This window comes from Gracilinanus agilis, chromosome 4, assembly GCF_016433145.1.
Source record: "Gracilinanus agilis isolate LMUSP501 chromosome 4, AgileGrace, whole genome shotgun sequence".
Lineage (NCBI taxonomy): Eukaryota > Metazoa > Chordata > Mammalia > Didelphimorphia > Didelphidae > Gracilinanus > Gracilinanus agilis.
In genome coordinates this window covers 68,301,404-68,319,211 of record NC_058133.1, presented here as the reverse complement: position 1 = coordinate 68,319,211, position 17,808 = coordinate 68,301,404, and the positions used below count along the sequence as shown (strand labels likewise).

Sequence of the window (17,808 nt, the reverse complement as noted above, 5' to 3'; positions counted from 1 at the left end):
ATCATTACTAGGCATCTTTTAAGTATCCACCAAATTATATTTGATTATATTAAAAATGGACTTTTTCATATGCCACCTAATACATTTTTCTTTCAATTTTTGGTAATGTAATTTCACTATATAGTATATGATATTCTCCTAAAATTTATATACTAATTTATAAAGCAAGATATGCTTTGACCAGATATTTGATCATTAGTCACATATGGCAATTACACATTGGGGAACACATTCTCCCTTAAGTCATTAAGCATCATATAAGAAGAAAGTCAACTACATCTTTGGACAGTACCTATAGTCTGAGAAGAGCAAATGAAATGAAGGTTTCATGTACACACATGCTTAAGAATGCAAACTACAGAAAAAGATACTTATATCAAGGGATAGTCTTTCTCTCTGTGGCAGATTTCTTAATGTAGTCTGATTATTTCACAAAATTTAGTTCCTTCTCTAGCTTAATACAAGATCTTTTCCCTTAAAGAACTTAGAAAGTACAGGACAGGTAAGAAACAAGCAGAATACAAAAGAGATAAATAGTTATAAAGAGAATACAATAATCAGTCCAAGAAGAGAACCTAAAGGGATCCAGATGGGGTTTTACCTGGTGGAGAAGAAGAAAGGGTGGGGGAGTAGGGGAGTGGGAGAATGGCACACTTGAGGGTAAAAAGTATATTCCAGAAATAGGGAATGGTTAAAAACAAGGTGCAAAGGTTGGGAAACACAGATATGTACAGCAAGGTTTGCAAAGCTGTTTCTCTGTATTTTCCTATTTGATCCTCACCACAACCCACTTTCTGTAAGAAGACTTTACCAGCTCTCCCCAATATATTAATCTTTGCCTTGCTTTGTAACCTCAGCAATTTGCACAGTCCCTTGTACATAGAAAGTGCTCAATAAATGCTACCTACTTGACTGACTAGCTGATATAGACCCATATGAGAAAGATAGGAATTCTGGCAAGTTGTATAGTAGCCTAGTGACTGAACCATCCATGACCTATGGGGGGGAATTTTTTTCTGATATAATTGCAGCCTTCATAAGTTTGAAAGAATTTCATGTGGAAGAGAGCCTGACCTTACTCTGTTGGATCCCAATGGGAACAACAGCAACAATATATGGAACTTGGAGAGGGGCAATATTAGGCTTGACATAAGAAAAAAAATTAATGAAGAGAACATTCTTTAAGTAGAATGGGTTGCCAACAGGGAGACCCTTCAAGAAAGACCAAGTTTATAAGAGTTTAATTTTTCTTTTAAATTGGGGGGGATGCAAAGGGAAGGGAAATAAGTGCTTATTAATTGAAAAAAAGTTTTAGTTTTTAAAGAAGAAACTTGGACTAACATATTGGTCATGTTATAGAAAATAGTTTGGAATAAATGGCCTTTGAAGAGTCTACTGAGTTACTGTGGCTAATGACAATAATATATCACCATAAGACTTCAGTTCAATTCTAAGACAGTCAGTCAATTAGCATTTTAAGTGCCTATTATGTTCCAAGTATTGTGCTTAATATCTAGGGATACAGAGGCAAAAGACATGGACTTTAGAAAGCTCTATCCTGGATCCTTTTCTCTATCTTCATTCCATCACTTGGCAACCTCATTATCTAATAGAATTTTGATGGACATTTCTATGTAGATAACTATCAGATCAATATATTGAGCTCTAGTTTCTCTATGGAATTCCAATTCTAAATCCCCAATTGCCTTTCAGATATTTTGAAGAGCATATCCTCTAAGTTCCTCAAACTCAATCTGTCTAAAATGGAACCCATCTTTCCTTATCCACACTCGTCTTCTTCCAAACCTCTCATATTTTTGCTGAGGAGCATTACCATTCTTTTAGTCTCAGGAGTACAATCTTGGAACTATCTTCTTTCTCAATTTGTGTAGCATTGATATTAATGTTTCTTTAAAGTTGGACAGAATTCTCCTGTAATTCTATCAGCATAACTTTTCTCTCCTATAACTTTCACTCCTTCTTTTGGTAGTTTCATTCCTTTAGAGCAGTGATGGGCAAACTACAGCTGCGGGCCAGATGCAACCCCCTGAAATGTTCTATCCAGCCTCGAGACATTATTCCCAATCTGACGAATACAATGAGTAGAATACAGTGCAATGAAACTTCAAAAGAGTTGCCTTAGAAACAGACTAACAGATGAACATTTCCTTTCCTTTGGCCCCCTCTTTAAAAAGTTTGCCCATCACTGCTTTAGAGGAATGCTATTTCCTTTTTTGGATAATGAATTACTTAAGATGTCATCTTGGTCATTTGTTAGTTTGGGTATTTTACGGTTTTGAAGGTATTCTTCAATTCCTTTTTGTTCTCAGTTCTATTACCATATAGTAAGTTCTGATAATTCTTCTTCTTTCTTCTGTTTCAGTGTGATTTTGCCTACTTCATTTGTCATTGTTACTCTGATTTTCAGCTCTCTAATCACATTGTCTAAAGGTTTGTCAATTTATTAATTTTTTCAAAGAACTAACTTTTAGTTACTTTTAATCTTTTTATATAGATTTACCTCTTCTAATTTTCAATATTTCTTCTTTTGTGTTATTTTGGGGCTTATTTGCTGGTTTTCTAAATTTTAAATGTAAATGTACTTTATTAATCCTTCCCCATTCTATTTTGCTTATATATGTTTTAAGAGATATTTCTCTTTCCTAAGAGGATGCTTTATCCTATCCCACAAATTTTGTTTGGATATTATCATTTTGTATTGCATAATTATTTACTATTTCTATGATTTCTTCTTTGGCCTCCCCATATAATAGTTCATTAAGTTTCTATTTAGGCTTATGTCTTTTGTTTGTATTCTCTGAACTGATTACTATTAGTATTGCATTATGGTCTATAAAGGATGTTTGCTATTTCTACTTTCATACATTTTTTGCAATATCTCTTTCAGCTACTACACTGCCATTTTTTATAATAGTTCCATGTTGGTACTGAGAAATGCACATATTCGTTAGTAACCCAAACAGAAAAGGACAAAAATTCTCTAGCTGTAGCTTTTTTTAGCAATTAATTCAATTCTATCTTTCTCCTTTTTATGTTTCTCTCCAAAACTAAGGGATACAAATTCTCCTACTATGGTTTTTATTGTCTGTCCTCTTGTAAATGTTGCTTTTTCATTTATGAATTTAGATGACATCACATCTGAAGCATGTAAGTTTAATACTAATATTCACTTGTGATATAGGTTCCTTTCAAAGTAATATAATCTCCTTGTTTATCCCTGTATGGATTTTTGTTTTTGTTTCATCTGATAGTACATTCTGCTGTGTGGGATTCTCCCAATGCATATTGAATTTTGTTTTCATTTCTCATTTTCTTTCATGTATGTCTTTGCTTTTAGAAATGCTGCTTTTAGGCACTCCTGGATACTAAGGTTTACTAGATTTCAGGCACTCTTCATTGCCTGGAGTATTTCATTAACATCTTTCTTGGTTTCTTCCTCTTGTCTTTCTCCATACCAATTTATCCTCACCTGAGCACAGAAGGGAATTTCCTAAAACACAAGTCTGATCAAGTCTCAACTCTACTCAAAAAACTCCAAGAGTTCCCTATTACTTCCAGGATCAAACACAAACTCTCATTTGGGATGTAAAGCTCCCTAAACAAGATCCTACCTTACCTTTCTAGTCTTTTTACAGTCCCCACCAAACACGAAACAATTAAGCCAAAAGGACCTTTGCACACAGTACCATTTTACATTTCCTATGCTGGAACCTTGTCACTGTCCCCCATCCCTGGAAAGTTGTCCCTCCCTCAATCTCTCCTCACTCCTAGAATTGATTTGCTGCAAGACTCAGATCAAGTGTCACCTTTTTCATAAGACCTTTCCTGGTTCCAGCTCCACCTCTTGTCAAAGGAAAAGCAGAAGGGGAAAGGGAGAGAAGTGGGAGGTGGGAGGGAGAGAAAGAGAGGGAGGGAAAGAGAGACAGAGACAGAGACAGAGACAGAGAGAATGAATGGGTGAAGAAGGAAAGAAGAGTGAAAATAATGAGGGATAAGGAACTGAAGTGGAGAAAGATGAAGAAAAGAAAGAAGATATGAAACTGTATTTTTAACAAGGTCTCTGAAAGCATGCTATTTTATATTTACAATATTCTTGTGAATAACAAAAAAATCAGGCTGAAAAAGTGTTCTATGCATATAGCAGAACTCTTTTATGATGCTAGTATTAGGAAACAGAAATTACATTTGTCTTCATATAGGAGTTACATTTTCAGAAAACATGATCTGACATAGCATATATGACTCCAAGTAATAATAAGCTATATTACAATAAGTCTATTGTAAAATTACTACATAAATTGTCAAGCTTTAGGAAGCAATTACTACACAATAGTCAACTGGGATAAAGTTATAAATTTCATGCTTCAAATTATGGTACATCACAGGAATATCATGAGCTAATTAAAAAATAGTACAAATGAGGAACATAAACATGCCAATATTCGCACACAACTATATGAAATGAAGAAAACAGAACCAAAAAAATCAATATACGGAACTATAATAAAACATAAAAAGAAAAAACAGAGAGAAATAGACAATGGAATAGGGATTATCAACTTTAATTTATCGCTTACTTCAAAAACCAAAAACCTAATCCCCCACAGTACTGAGGCTCTAAAAAGATGACTTATTTCTTACCTAATACTTTAATTAGTGCCTTTGACATCTATGATACTCTGTGATAAAAGGGAACACTCTAATTTAGATGAAATGTTTTTAAAGTATCTAAAAAGTGCTTTACATAGTGCCTGGCACATAGTAAGCATTTAATAAATATCGATTGATTAAATAGCTCTCTGATTTCTGGTTCCATACTAAATGGATAATAATTATGAAAAACACAATAGTTCTGTTAGACTTGTTAAAGTAAGTTGCACAGAAATTTCAGAACAATTACATTTTTTTTCTTTCCTACATGAAAAGACTTGAATATAAGCGCAGTATGCTCCACGCTCTGTGATCCAAGTCAGAATTAATGCAATCTCTATGGCAGATATTAGAGTTCCTGGTTAACTATTTTGAAAGAGACAATGCATTGTGGAATTATAATTATACTGAAGTCATTTGAAATCACTTAGCAAAAAATAGTTTAAACAACAACACCATGGGAAAAATAGGGAATCTAAAAGGCTAACACAGCACAATGCAAAGATGCTGTAAGACTCTAGAACAGAGAAGGCTTATTCATGATTCATTTGTAGTGGTAGCATTATCTGACCTCCAAGACAGAAAGTTTACAGGGATTAGGTAGTCAATCATCAAACATTTACTGGATGCTTACTCTGCCTACCAGCATTGTGCTAAACACTGATAAGACAAAGAAATGCAGTCCTCAAGAAGGTCATGTTCTAATGGGGAGTGGGGAGGAGAAAACAGGTAATTAACTATGTACATACAAGATATAAACAGAACACATGGAAGGAAATCTCGGAAGAAAAGTACTGGTTGGGGGAGAGGGGGTTGGGGGACAGGACTGAGACCTGACCTCTGAAGAAGGAGCTATGCTCTGAAAGAAGCCAGGGAATCCAGGAGGCAGAAGGGAGAAGGAGATCATTCCAGGGCTGGGGAAATGGGGAGGTGGGGAAGACGGCCTCAGAAAAGGCAGTGTCAATTGATGGGAGGGGTTCCATCTAGAGCTGAGGACTGTCAAATATGTAAAAGGAAATAAGTGTGAGAAGATTGTAAAGGTAGAAAGGCCAAACTGTGAAGAGCTTTAAATGTCAAAGAAATTTATATCTGATTCTAGATGTAATGGGGAGCTACTGGAGTTTACTGAGGAGTGTAGAGTTGGGGCAGAAAGTAGAGCGACGTGGCCAGATGGACATTTAGAGAAATTCGCTTTGGTGGCTGAAAGATGGACTGAAAAGCAAAGAGATGGCTGCAATAGCACAGGTGAGACAGCATTAGAGTATACAGCAGGGTTGGGGTCGAGTGAGGGGAGAGACTAGGATCTAGAAAGTAGATCGTGCAACGGAAGAAACAAGAAGACTTAACGACAGACTGATTTTTCATGTGAGTGCAATCGAGGAAAGTGAAGTGTTGAAGATGGCTTTACTGTGGGGAGTCTGAGTGACTGGGAAGATGGTGGTACCTAAACAGTAATATAAAAGTCAGGAAAGAAGGGAGCCTTGTGAAAGCAGTCAGGAGTTCTGTGGGAAGCTGATGGGATATCCTGCTTGACATACATACAGAAAGAGAGATACTGATAGGAGACAGCTGCTCAGGAGGTAGATTAGGGCTGCATCTAAAGGAGGAGAAATCATCTATGTAGAGATGATAACTGGGAGATGATATGCAGGTCATATAAGTCTTGTTTCTTCCCCCCCCCCTCCAGTTTAGAGCTCTGGTTTATCAATTTAGGGAACTAAGGGTGGGTAATGGTGAATCTCTCATTATCGTTATCATTATAAATCTACAATTTATCATCCTAACAAAGCTGTCGAGAGTCTCCTGTGGAATTGAAGGGTTAAAGGGCTTGCTTAGGGTCACACTAGCAGTTCGTGTCAATGGCAGGAGTGAAACTCAGGTTTTGCTCACCCAGCTGACTATGTCATGCTGTTCTTCCTATCTTTTGCTATAAAAGATAACTCTGGAAAGGTTCGTCCTTAAAGAAAAATATTTGAGCTGGTTAGCTCTGTGAAAAGGTTTATTATAGGCATCCCCATATGAAATAAATGAACTCCACAGGAAAATAATATTTTCTCATCCTATGGAAGAGAAGACAGAGGAAAGAAAAGAAATAGTTACTTTTAAATTCATAGGAGAATTCAAGGGAAAGAATACACGACTAGTGTAATAACTGGCCTTACATGAGCACATATTTGTAATGAGTTTTGTTTTTCTTGATTTCTGAATGGATGAGGGAGAAAGAAGTAGGAGAAAGAGAATAACATATCTGTAAAGTGCCCACAACATCAAAAGTGTCACATAAATGCTGTCGATATATTTTATAACATGCAGCAATGAGAACTGAAAGCAAAACCCCAGAGGTGGTTTGATCACCATAGAGTACACAGAACAACCAATGTGTCCACTATACCTTTATTAATGTTAGCCAAGGGAATGTAAACTTTTTTGGCTTTTATGCTGCACTATTGAGTCATATTGTTTATAATTCACCAAAATCCTTTTTTCCCCCTCACATTTACTATTGTCCAGCCACATCACCTGCAGCTTGAACTAAAATGGTTCCTTTTATTTAACCGAGAGTAGGTCTCTATATTTCTTTTAAAATTCATCTCAAAATATGTTATTTTTCAATTAATTCTTCTATGCAAGAGTAGATGTTTTTAATTTTAAAAAATAACTTAGAGTCAATTTTTAGGGCTGCATTCGAGTCAGTACGTAAGACTAATCTGCACCAAAAAAGCAACAAACAAATAGGGGTGAATGAACATTAAAACACAAAACAAATTATACCCACTAGCTAGCAGCTGCTACTACTAGAAATAGTTGAGGGGAGAGGAAAATTTTAAAAAGAAAAAAAGTAGAAACTACACTAAAGCAGGCTTATATAGTCATTTAAATCCAGCAATTTAGGGAGAAAGAAAGCATGCATTATATATGGTAGAAAATGCTTAATTCTCAGTCATGTATTTTAAAGCTAATTACAGAGATTGCTTTATAAACAGTTGGCCTCTTTGTAACAGAATCATTCTAATTTAATAAACTTCAGAAGAATGACACTGGAAAAAATGTTTCATTTACAAATAATATAAATTACTTGTACAGTAGATAGATTTTAAGCATTCCAGACTGGATGGTGACTTCAGCAGAATGGATTCAGTCTGTGAAGGTGATGTACTAGCTATGTGATTCTAGGAAAATCACTCGACTTCTGTCTGCCTCAGATCTTTGCCTGTAAAGTGGAAATAATCATTGCACCTACCTCCCAGGGCTATTGTGAGAATGAAATGAAATAATATTTGTAAATCACTTATTCCAGTGCCTGGCACACAGTAGGTGTTATATAAAGCAATCCTTCCTTCCTTTAGGAGTGGGACTAGATGACTTCTAAGTTTCCTTTTCTAGTTCTGCAATTCTATGATCCTTGATACTGGAATCAAGGAATCACATGTTAGGATTGCATTGGGATATGTTCTTTATTCAGCAGAAACAGCAAAAGCAAAGATGAAGGTACCACTTATGATTAAAACACAGAAATACAAAGTCTATAAAGTAGCTGATGCTAAGCCAGATCAAAGTTTGAGCACAAATAAAAAGGAATGATTTTTAACTCCAAATTAAGGACCACAGGTGGTAATGTAACATAAACGTTAAGAATTAGATTTTCTGGGTTTTAATTTTTATCTAATTTTTTTAATGGCTAGCCTTTTATATTTATGGAGAGGTAGAAATCAGGCTATTAACAGACATTCAAATGGTTTTAAATTTAAAATTTAGATAACCACTTGAGTGTTGAATTTGAATAAAAATTAAAACCCCAAAAATCTAATTTTTCGGCCTGAACAAGTCCCCTTCCTTCACTCATAAGAGAAAAGTAAGTACATCTATTTTTTTCTCAAAAAGAAAGATTAAGACAAAATTTAATAATATCATTGTACTTCCTCAAACAAAAAATTTTAGTTTTGGAGAAAGGTAGAATACCATAGTAGGAGGATTCTAAATTGTTTGTATTAAAGTCTAGGTTTTTTAAAAAAATCATATTGCACAGGTAACAATGAAAATTAAATTACACATATTTCTCTATTGTCACTCAGCAGCAGAATAACTGCTGATTAATTTACTTTAAATTACAATTAATTATTCAGTCTTAAGTATTGAAAATATTAAATGTCATGATTAGTTTATATTTGTCTTTTTAAAATAAACTCTAGCCTATACATATTTTTAAAAGAACAATATTCCACAACAGATTTTAACTTCTACTGTTGTAAATAACAGTCATCTGGCTCCAGTTTTCCTGATATTCTCTTCTCTGCCTGTTGAGCACATTTATTTTTTTTTAATTTAGAAAGAAAACATCACATACTCAATACAGCTGTCTGAAAAAAAAAGGGGGGAGGGCTGGGTTGGGGTGGGGGAAACATAGCTGCTTTGTCTTCTTTCCTTTGTAGGCAATTCTTAGTTTGAAAACTAAATACCCTAGCATGTCACCATCACAATTAGACTCCATCACTAAGGTAAATAGAAGTCTGGTTGGATGCAAAATTATACTTCTTAAGAAAAATCTTTACAAGTAATTACAGGAGACCTTTGGCATTCATAAATGATATGTTCTAAAGGATGGACAAATCTGGAAATCTTGCAAATATCGTACTACACTTAATTGGTAATAACCAGTGAGGGGGAGAAAACATAGAGTATCTCTATTCTCTCCTTTTTCTTTTTCATTATTCCTCCCAATAAGGAAGGATGACTTCAATTAGGAGATAGCAGGCTAAACTGGAGTAGCTGGATTGAAGTACACCAGAGGAGACAAGTATGACCCTAGAAAAATATGAGTTTAACTGCTATCTATTATCAATCCTAATGTCTCAACTTTGACATTGGCATCTTATAGAAGATCACTAAACAACAATTACAAAGTTGGCCAAATGTTTTTTATCACCTTAATATTCCTCATCCAAACACCTCTCAGACCTCTTGCCTTTTCTCCTTTCCTTCCTCAGACACCCAATGTACTCAGGCTGTCAAAATTCTTCTTTCCAATTAGATATGACCTGTGTGATTTCTCTATCTTCCTCCTCACACTAATTAAAATTTCTAATTCCTTAGTGCTCACCTGGGTGGTGATATAATTAAAGTAATTATATAAAGATGGGATCACCAGGTATATATTCCTAACCTTATTTGGCTGTTCTAGATTTGGCTAGAGATTATGCTAAAAAAAGAGGCATCTACCGGTGTTTAATACATATTATAAGAAGAGTCTCCTAAGTATAGTCAACTGGAAATTACTCATGGGCTAATTCAATTTGTGGATGGAAAAAACACTTATCTTTGAATCACTTCTTTTTTACTTATCCAATAGTCTACCTAGAAATAATAAACAGGAAAAGACAGTCTGATCACAAGGCAGGAAATCAGGGTAACCAATGGAAAATGAAGAGAAGAGGGGTTGTCCAGATGGCCTCTGAGGTCATTATCAGTTCTGGAGCTAGGATCTTGGGATTCTAAAGGCATGGGATGGCAGGAGGAAAACTAAGAATATTCCACTAGCATCTTCTTAATGTTGGATCACTCAATAGTCCCACACTGGACATATCCCTGAGAATGAACATTGTGGAGGACATATACAAAAGGAGCATGGAATGAGAAAGAAGAGATGGGTAGCAATCTGTATCATTGAAGGGAATTCTCAAAACAATGAGGGCACAGATCCATGTTGGTTTTGAAATATTCAATAATCACTAGACCTCTTCAGGAATTCCTTATTTATAAAAAGAGGAGTGGTACAAGATGGCCTCTAAGACCATCTACATCTGTGATTCCAGCTATCTTCAGAACACAGTACTGGAACTCTTTCAAATGCATTGTTTAATTTTGCCTATTAGGTTTGGTTGATGGCACTGCAAAAATTTAAGATGATCATCATGCAACTCCTAAGTGTGGAGTGCTTGGATACAGAAGTGGTAAGGAAAAATAAGAATAGAATACTAATTCTTTTACCAATCCCAATTAGTGTTACTATTGCCATTCAAAAACAAACATCATGAAAGTAAATCAATTAGACAAACAAATGTCAGGATTCTTGAGTAATCCTCTTACTACAACCTAGTTTTTAGCCAATTATTTTACCCTTCCTGGACCAAGCTCTTATATGAGATAACGTCTTTCCTTCTAAAGCTAGCATCTAAAATTTAAAAATTCATAGCTTTAAGCAAATGTAGAACTTGGGATGCAAAACTTAAAAGAGGGACCCCTATTTAACCTAAACCAAGATTTATCTCTGCCATCAATGGAGCTCACCATGGTCCTCACAAAAGCCCTGACAGAAAAAGGCTAGATATAACTGCCTTCAGTAACCATACTATTAGGCTCCCAAACATAAGAACACTTTTGAAAATTAAATTTTGAAAGCTGTTTTCAGTTTTCAATTACATTTGTATATCTAAGGCCTCAGAGAAATTGATATTTATAAATCTCATAAATGCATAATGTTAACCAAAACATGTTGGAAAATACTTAACATATAAGTAAAACTCAATCTGTTATGAAATAACACAAATCTAAAAAGGAAAAGCCAAGGCCAGAAGCAGGTAACTGGATTTTTTACTGTTTATTTGCCATCTCATCTAGATCCATGAGAAAAAGCAAAAACTATTTCTCATGCATTTCCAATCACTGACAAAAAAGACTGTTTGTGCCATGTGAAGGCTATGCAAAATAGCTTCTTTTAATATATGTTCCTAGGAAAACAAAATAAAAAAGTAACTCTTACCTTGGTAATAAGAATTCGGTATTTATCCAGCATAGACTGGTTGTCATGGCAGCCTGCTAATAACTGCCATACCTCTGCCCTTAATGCTTCTGGAACCCCACTCTTTACCAGAGTGGATAGCCCTTTGGGCCGAACACCAAGGTTATTGTGCCTAGAAAAAAGGAGGAGAAAAAGAAAAAGAAAGCAAGAGAGAGAGAGAGAGAGAGAGAGAGAGAGAGAGAGAGAGAGATAGAACTAGTCACCATAGTCTTTGTCAATCTTTCAACCACACAATGTCAAGAAATCTATAAACAATTTTCTCTGAACTCATGCAGTTGCTATGGAAAATATATTTATGAATTTATACAACATGTTAACTAGGGTCAAGAAAAAAAATGAAAGAGGATAAGAAAAATGTGGTAGATTAAACTATGGCATCATTAATTTTGTTATTTAGTTCTAACCTGTTTTAAATTCTAGAACTGAAATGATGCAGCTTTCAGGTAAAACATTCTTTATTTCTTTTCTCTTCTATTTCTCAACTACTATGTTCTTAGTTATGAGTAACAACTTAAATGAAGTGGTCACTCAGGCAATCAAGAAATCTCCTGAATCTAGACTGAAAGAAATTCAATATGGTAGCTTGGGGAGTTGGGGGGGTGGGGTTGGGGAGGGCTAGTGCAGGCTCCAAATTATGATAATTTCTAGAGTTCCTCACTAAAACTTCACTTGCAAAAAAGGATTATTTAAGATCAGCACTAAAAAGTATACTCAAACTCTATGAGGTCAAATCATACAACAAACAAAGTGGGGGGGGGGGTGGGGAACACTCTTTATCCAGAACTTGGGCCTTAAGAACTATTCACCTTTAGCTTTAAAGCTCTATGATTTTCATTTCAAGATCTATACCAAACTGGCAATGATCAGAGGTCATCTATACCATTAATTCTTCGCCTTAGTAGAATGCCAGAACTTGTACATGCTCTCCTCAAAAAACCTAGCTTTCTGGTGGAATTACCAACACAAAAGCACCATGTCACTCTAAGCACTGTATTCCTACTAGCCCTTATATGTCTATAACCTAAAAGGGGGCAGAACATGCTCTACAAATTTGTTATCTTACTTTAGGCTCTAAAGTTCTATTTCCCAGTTTCCCCACTGAATTCTACACCCACTTCAATTCAATTTAGCATTATCATGCCCTCCTATGGGAGAGTATAGTGCAAAGTACTAAGACTAAAGAAAAAAAATAGCCCATCGTTGCTTTCAGGGAATTTAGACTATAAAGGATACAACATATACACAGAGAAATAAGACAGTTTGAGGAAGGAAAGGGAATCCAGAAGATTCAGAGAAGACTTTTCAAGAAAGCTAACACTTGACCTGAGTCTCAAAGGAAGATGAGGATTCTAAAATACTAAGGGGAAAAGGAACTGAATTGAACACCTAGGACAAGAGAAAGAGTATTTCTGTTTAGCTTTAACACTGAACTTGGACCCATAGCAGATTCTTCTGTCCTACCAGCCTAGCTTAGACCTGTGCTCTCTGAGGCAAGGTAGTCTACCCTGAGTATCAAGCTTTGATCTTAATTTAGCATTAGCTCTAGACTTTAACCACATTATCTCGTTGAAAGAAATTAATGAGAAGGCATGTAGTAAGGACTACTATGTGCCAGACCCTGTGCTAAGGATCAGGGATATTTACCCAAAAGAGAGACTGTCTCTGCCCTCAAATTAAGCATCTTACATCCTAATAGGGGAAAAAACAGAAATAAGGCAGTAGTGACCAGAGGAGTGAGTTTGTTCTAGAGATTCACAAAGATGTTTAATGGAGTCACAGGGGACATGAGTCATTGCAGGACAGATGGCAAAATGGCTAGGTGGACACCAGAAAGAGATGAGTATGATTTGGTCCTGTATCAGAGACATACAAAGGACTTGGTGAATTAGTCAGCCAACTCACCCATCAGAAAACTCAAATCCAGGGCAGGAGAACCAAAACTTAATGGAGTAACTCCCAGTTTAGGGGTAGTATCTGGAGATTCCATCTAGAGTTCTCTTCCAGGTGGGGAGAAGCTGGGAGGCCCTAGCTTGAGAGAGCTGGTTTGACTGGATAGCTGGATTCATTCCAATCACTTAGAATACCTGAATGCTATTTTCAATGCAAACCACTGTATCTTTCATGATCTCCAACACATCACATGGGGCTTCCACCTCAGAGAACCATGTTCCCAGTATTAGACAGTCCTGTGCTATGGCCACTTGCAATCAGGGCCAAATGAGCTGGCCTCTCATCACATAATACTAGAAAAACTCAATTCTTCACAATTCTGAACCACCCTGATTCTGTACCCTCACATACTCTCTCCTCCATGCATGGAATGTTCTCCCTCCACATTACCTAATTATTGAAATTCTTCCCTTGAGGACCCAGCAGAAGTGCTACCTGCTCCACAAAACATTACTTGATTCCTCCAGTTACATAAGTAAAACATCCCTGCTAAAACCTCTCCCACAACTTAATAATATTGTGATTTGTATCATAGTTCTTTGTGTCAGGCAAGCAGTCAGTTAACAATCATTTAATTTGAGTTTACAACAATCATATCTGTGTCAGGCACTCTGTGAAGCACTGGGAATTCAATGCAAAGTTTCCCCTTCTAACAAATAAAAATAGTCAAGGAAAACAAATTCATGTGTTTGTCCTTTCTGAAAATGTAAGTCTCATTCTGTACCTACAGTCAATCTCTTCTCTGCCAAGAAGTGGGAAGCATGATTCATCTTCAGGATTCTGCAAGTCATAATCGATCAAGGGATTGTTTCATTTGCTGTCTTAGTATCATCAAGATCTTATTTAATAAATGCTTGTTGACTGATAAATAAGGTAGTTTTTCTTTATTGTATTATTGTCATTATATAAACATTATATTGTTGGCTTTTACAACATGGGTGTTATGATATAAAGTCTTTTTCCTAGTTCTGCTCACTTTATTCTCCATCAGTTCATCCAGATCTTCTCAGAATTTGGTCTCTTTTATTATATCCTATAGCAAAATAACTTCTATTATCTTCATAGTTTGTAAAGCCATTCCTCGACAGCCACACACCTAATTTGTTCCTGTTCTTTACTACAAGAAATGTTGCTGTAAACAGCTAAGTATTGTGGGTCCTTTTCCTCTGGTCTTGATCTTTTGGGGGCATATGCCTCATAGTGGTATTATTGGGCCAAGGCATTTTTCATCTTACAGATAGTTTGAATTATGAAGTTTTTCTTTATAGGGGACCAAAACCTGCTTCTCATCAACCTGTACAATTAATGCTGCTCTCTGAGCTAAATTAGCATCCTTTTTTCCTGCTGAAAGGAGGGTAGTTGATAAGGGTACACAGAGAATTAATTCAAAAAGGAGGAATTATTGAGTAAATGGCATTTTACTTTGCCCATTTTACTTTAAAGTAGCTGATGTAATGTGGCACACTTCACACACAGGGCTAAATTCCATGGAATAGTTGAAGATAGTTCGCTAAGGCTGTTGTAGGTTGGAAATTCACATGACAAGTCCACGGGCTACTATCCATGTATTCACCAGATGTTGATGTGTCCACAGTTTGTCTTCAGTTGTTTTACACACTATTTTGTTCATGTAAACAACAGCGTATCTTTTTCTACATTATAAACATTTTTGTAACCAATAAGTGCAACCATTCAGAGGTGATGATTTAGTGTTTGCTTTTAATGTTTCCTTGTCTTTTTATGACTCTGTTTAGAAAACTAAACTGGGATGAAATCTGTTTATAAAAAATAGAAGCTAATTTCTCTTCATGTGTCAAATACTTGAAGGTAGCTCTTGTGTTCCCCCTAAGTCTTTGCTTTTCTAGGTCAAACATCCCCATCACATGGCATGGTCTCCAGGGCTCTAAGCATCTTAGTCACCTAATTATCTTTTGCGGAATATACAAGTCATCAAAATGCTCCCTAAAAATCTCATACCTGGATCCAAACACAATATTTTGGATATGGCCAACCAGAAAAGAGTACAGCAGGGCTACCATCTCCCTTGTTCTGGAGCACCTTAGGCTTCTATTTTTTTTTAAATAATCCTTTCCTTCTGCCTTAAAAATCAATAATGAGTTTTGGTTCTAAGGCAGAAGAGCAGTAAGGGCTAGAGTTAGGTGACACTCTCTCTCTCTCTCTCTCTCTCTCTCTCTCTCTCTCTCTCTCACACACACACACACACACACACACACACACACACACACACACACAGGCACGCACCCTTGATAATGCTTTTCAGGTGATATCTCATTCATCTCATTCATCCTAAGGAGTAATGTGCTACAGTTTACTAATTATTTATGTACCTTGGCATTAACATGCACTTTTGGTTCCTCTGAAATCATGTGTTACATATTTCAAAGACATGAAGTATTTTTGTAGAGGTGAAGTACTTTAGGATCATATAAAACAGAGGTGTCAAGTTTGGAGGAAACCAGACTAAAATGCAAGTAGGAAATGTTTCTCAAGATAAATAAGAATACAACATGGATAATGTTCAATCTTGGTTTTCTAAGCCAATAAGGATTTGATTCTGATTCACACCTCTGATTTACAAACATAATTGCTTTGCTTCCAGCTCACTATCAATACCTAACTAAAATCTATACACTGATGGAAAATATGAGTGGTGTGGTGCTAATGGATAGGGCCTGATAGAGAAATGGCCCAAGGTCTTCAGACGGTATAAAGACCTAAGCTGAGTGCGGATGAGAAGCCTAAGTGAACACCAAGTTGTGGTGGTAAACACTAGGTCCCACAATATTTGAAGCTCAGCTGAACACCAAACCCCACCTAAAAGTGCCCTGAACTAAGTGATTAAGTGAGGAGCTGTGAATTGAATCACACAGCTTCTCTGGTTACTTGTCCAGGGGTTAAGACCATGGAGAATGTTGATGATCAGTGGATAAATGTTAATAAGTAGATAACTGGATGACTGAGACTTTGTCTCTGCCTGAGTATTTCCTTTCCCCTTAGATGCAAAGGATATCAAACTAATCTTTAGAATAACAACAGCCTTCACCTAATTAGGCTTTATGGATTTAATTGCAATCAACTCAGGGGAAGGAATCAGGGTGAAGGAAGAAGGTGTTGGGAATCTATGCTAGACTATAGATGGTCAGATTTGTTGGTCAATGAATAATCAGGTTGTAACTGTTGGCTGGAGAGATTCCTCTCTCTGGCCCTGGTCAGGCCAAGCACCTTTGGCCCTGACCAGGGGATTGAGGTTGATGTTCTTCTTGATATACAGGTTATTGATATATATCTCAGCTCTATTCTGTAGTTGGTGTGGTAATCAATGAAACAGGATACAGGTAACTTAAGCAGGTTGATTGGCCTACCCAGGGGTCCCCTTCTCATGAGTGAGAGAGCATTTGATTCAGCTCCTGCCTTTTTATAGTGCTGGCAGCAACTGCCTTTTTTTGCCCCTTGGCTCATGGCTTCTGGGTAAGTTCTAAATTCCAAACTGCTGGTTGTCACCCATCCTGTTCTCTATCTTCTTGTCGGAAATTGATATTACATGGATTAGTTCAAAGGGTAGCTAACCATCTAGTTTGAATGAGCCAAGTCTGTGGTTCTCTCTTGCCCATGTGGTTATGCCTCAATCCTCTTTTTTGGGGTCTTTATTTACATACCCTCCCAAAATGTGTTGGGTGCATCCCTCTACTCTGGGCCCTCTGCTCTTCTTCTATGCCTCCCATTCTCTCTTCAACTCCACCTATCAGAACCCCTAGCACTTGCCTAAAAGCTTATCTCTCATAGGATACTTATCCTGATCCTCATCATTACTAATATCTTCCATCTTGCTGACAGTTCTTTCTATCAATCCTGTGTTCAGTTTTTCTAGGAAGAGAATATAAGTTCCCTGAGGGCAGAGACTAATGAATTTTTGTCTCTGAATCTTCAATACCTAAGGGATCCCTAGGCTCAGGGTTGCAAATAATAAATGCTTACTGAATGAACCACACACTTCCTTTCATACATATTCCTAAATTTATTATCTTAGCTATTCTTCATTCTTGTACATTAGTTATTATAATGATAATCAATCAATTGTTCTCATCCTACATATCATGCTAATTTCTCTAGAGCAGTGATGGGCAAACTACCCCTGAAGGCAGATGCAGCCCCCTGAAATGTTCTATCTGGCCCAAGACATCATTCCTAATCTGACAAATACAATGAGTAGGATACAATACAATGAAACTTTGAAAGAGTTGCCTTAGAAACAGAATGAGAGATGAGCATTTCCTTTCCTTTGGCCCCCCTCTTTAAAAAGTTTGTCCATCACTGCTCTAGAGGGTCATCTCCTCCATAGAACTTTTTTGAGATTTTCTTTGATCATTAAG

General features: G+C 36.4%; 1 protein-coding gene across 3 annotated transcripts in view; it reads right to left on the bottom strand.

The window, feature by feature from the left end:
- RABGAP1L (RAB GTPase activating protein 1 like) overlaps window positions 1-17,808 on the bottom strand; it is a 605,798-nt gene that overhangs the window by 465,397 nt on the left and 122,593 nt on the right. For all 3 annotated transcript variants that reach the window (XM_044674101.1, XM_044674102.1, XM_044674100.1), the window contains one exon: window positions 11,429-11,579. In XM_044674101.1, coding sequence (XP_044530036.1) covers window positions 11,429-11,579 — 151 coding nt within the window. The remainder of the gene's footprint in view (window positions 1-11,428; window positions 11,580-17,808) is intronic.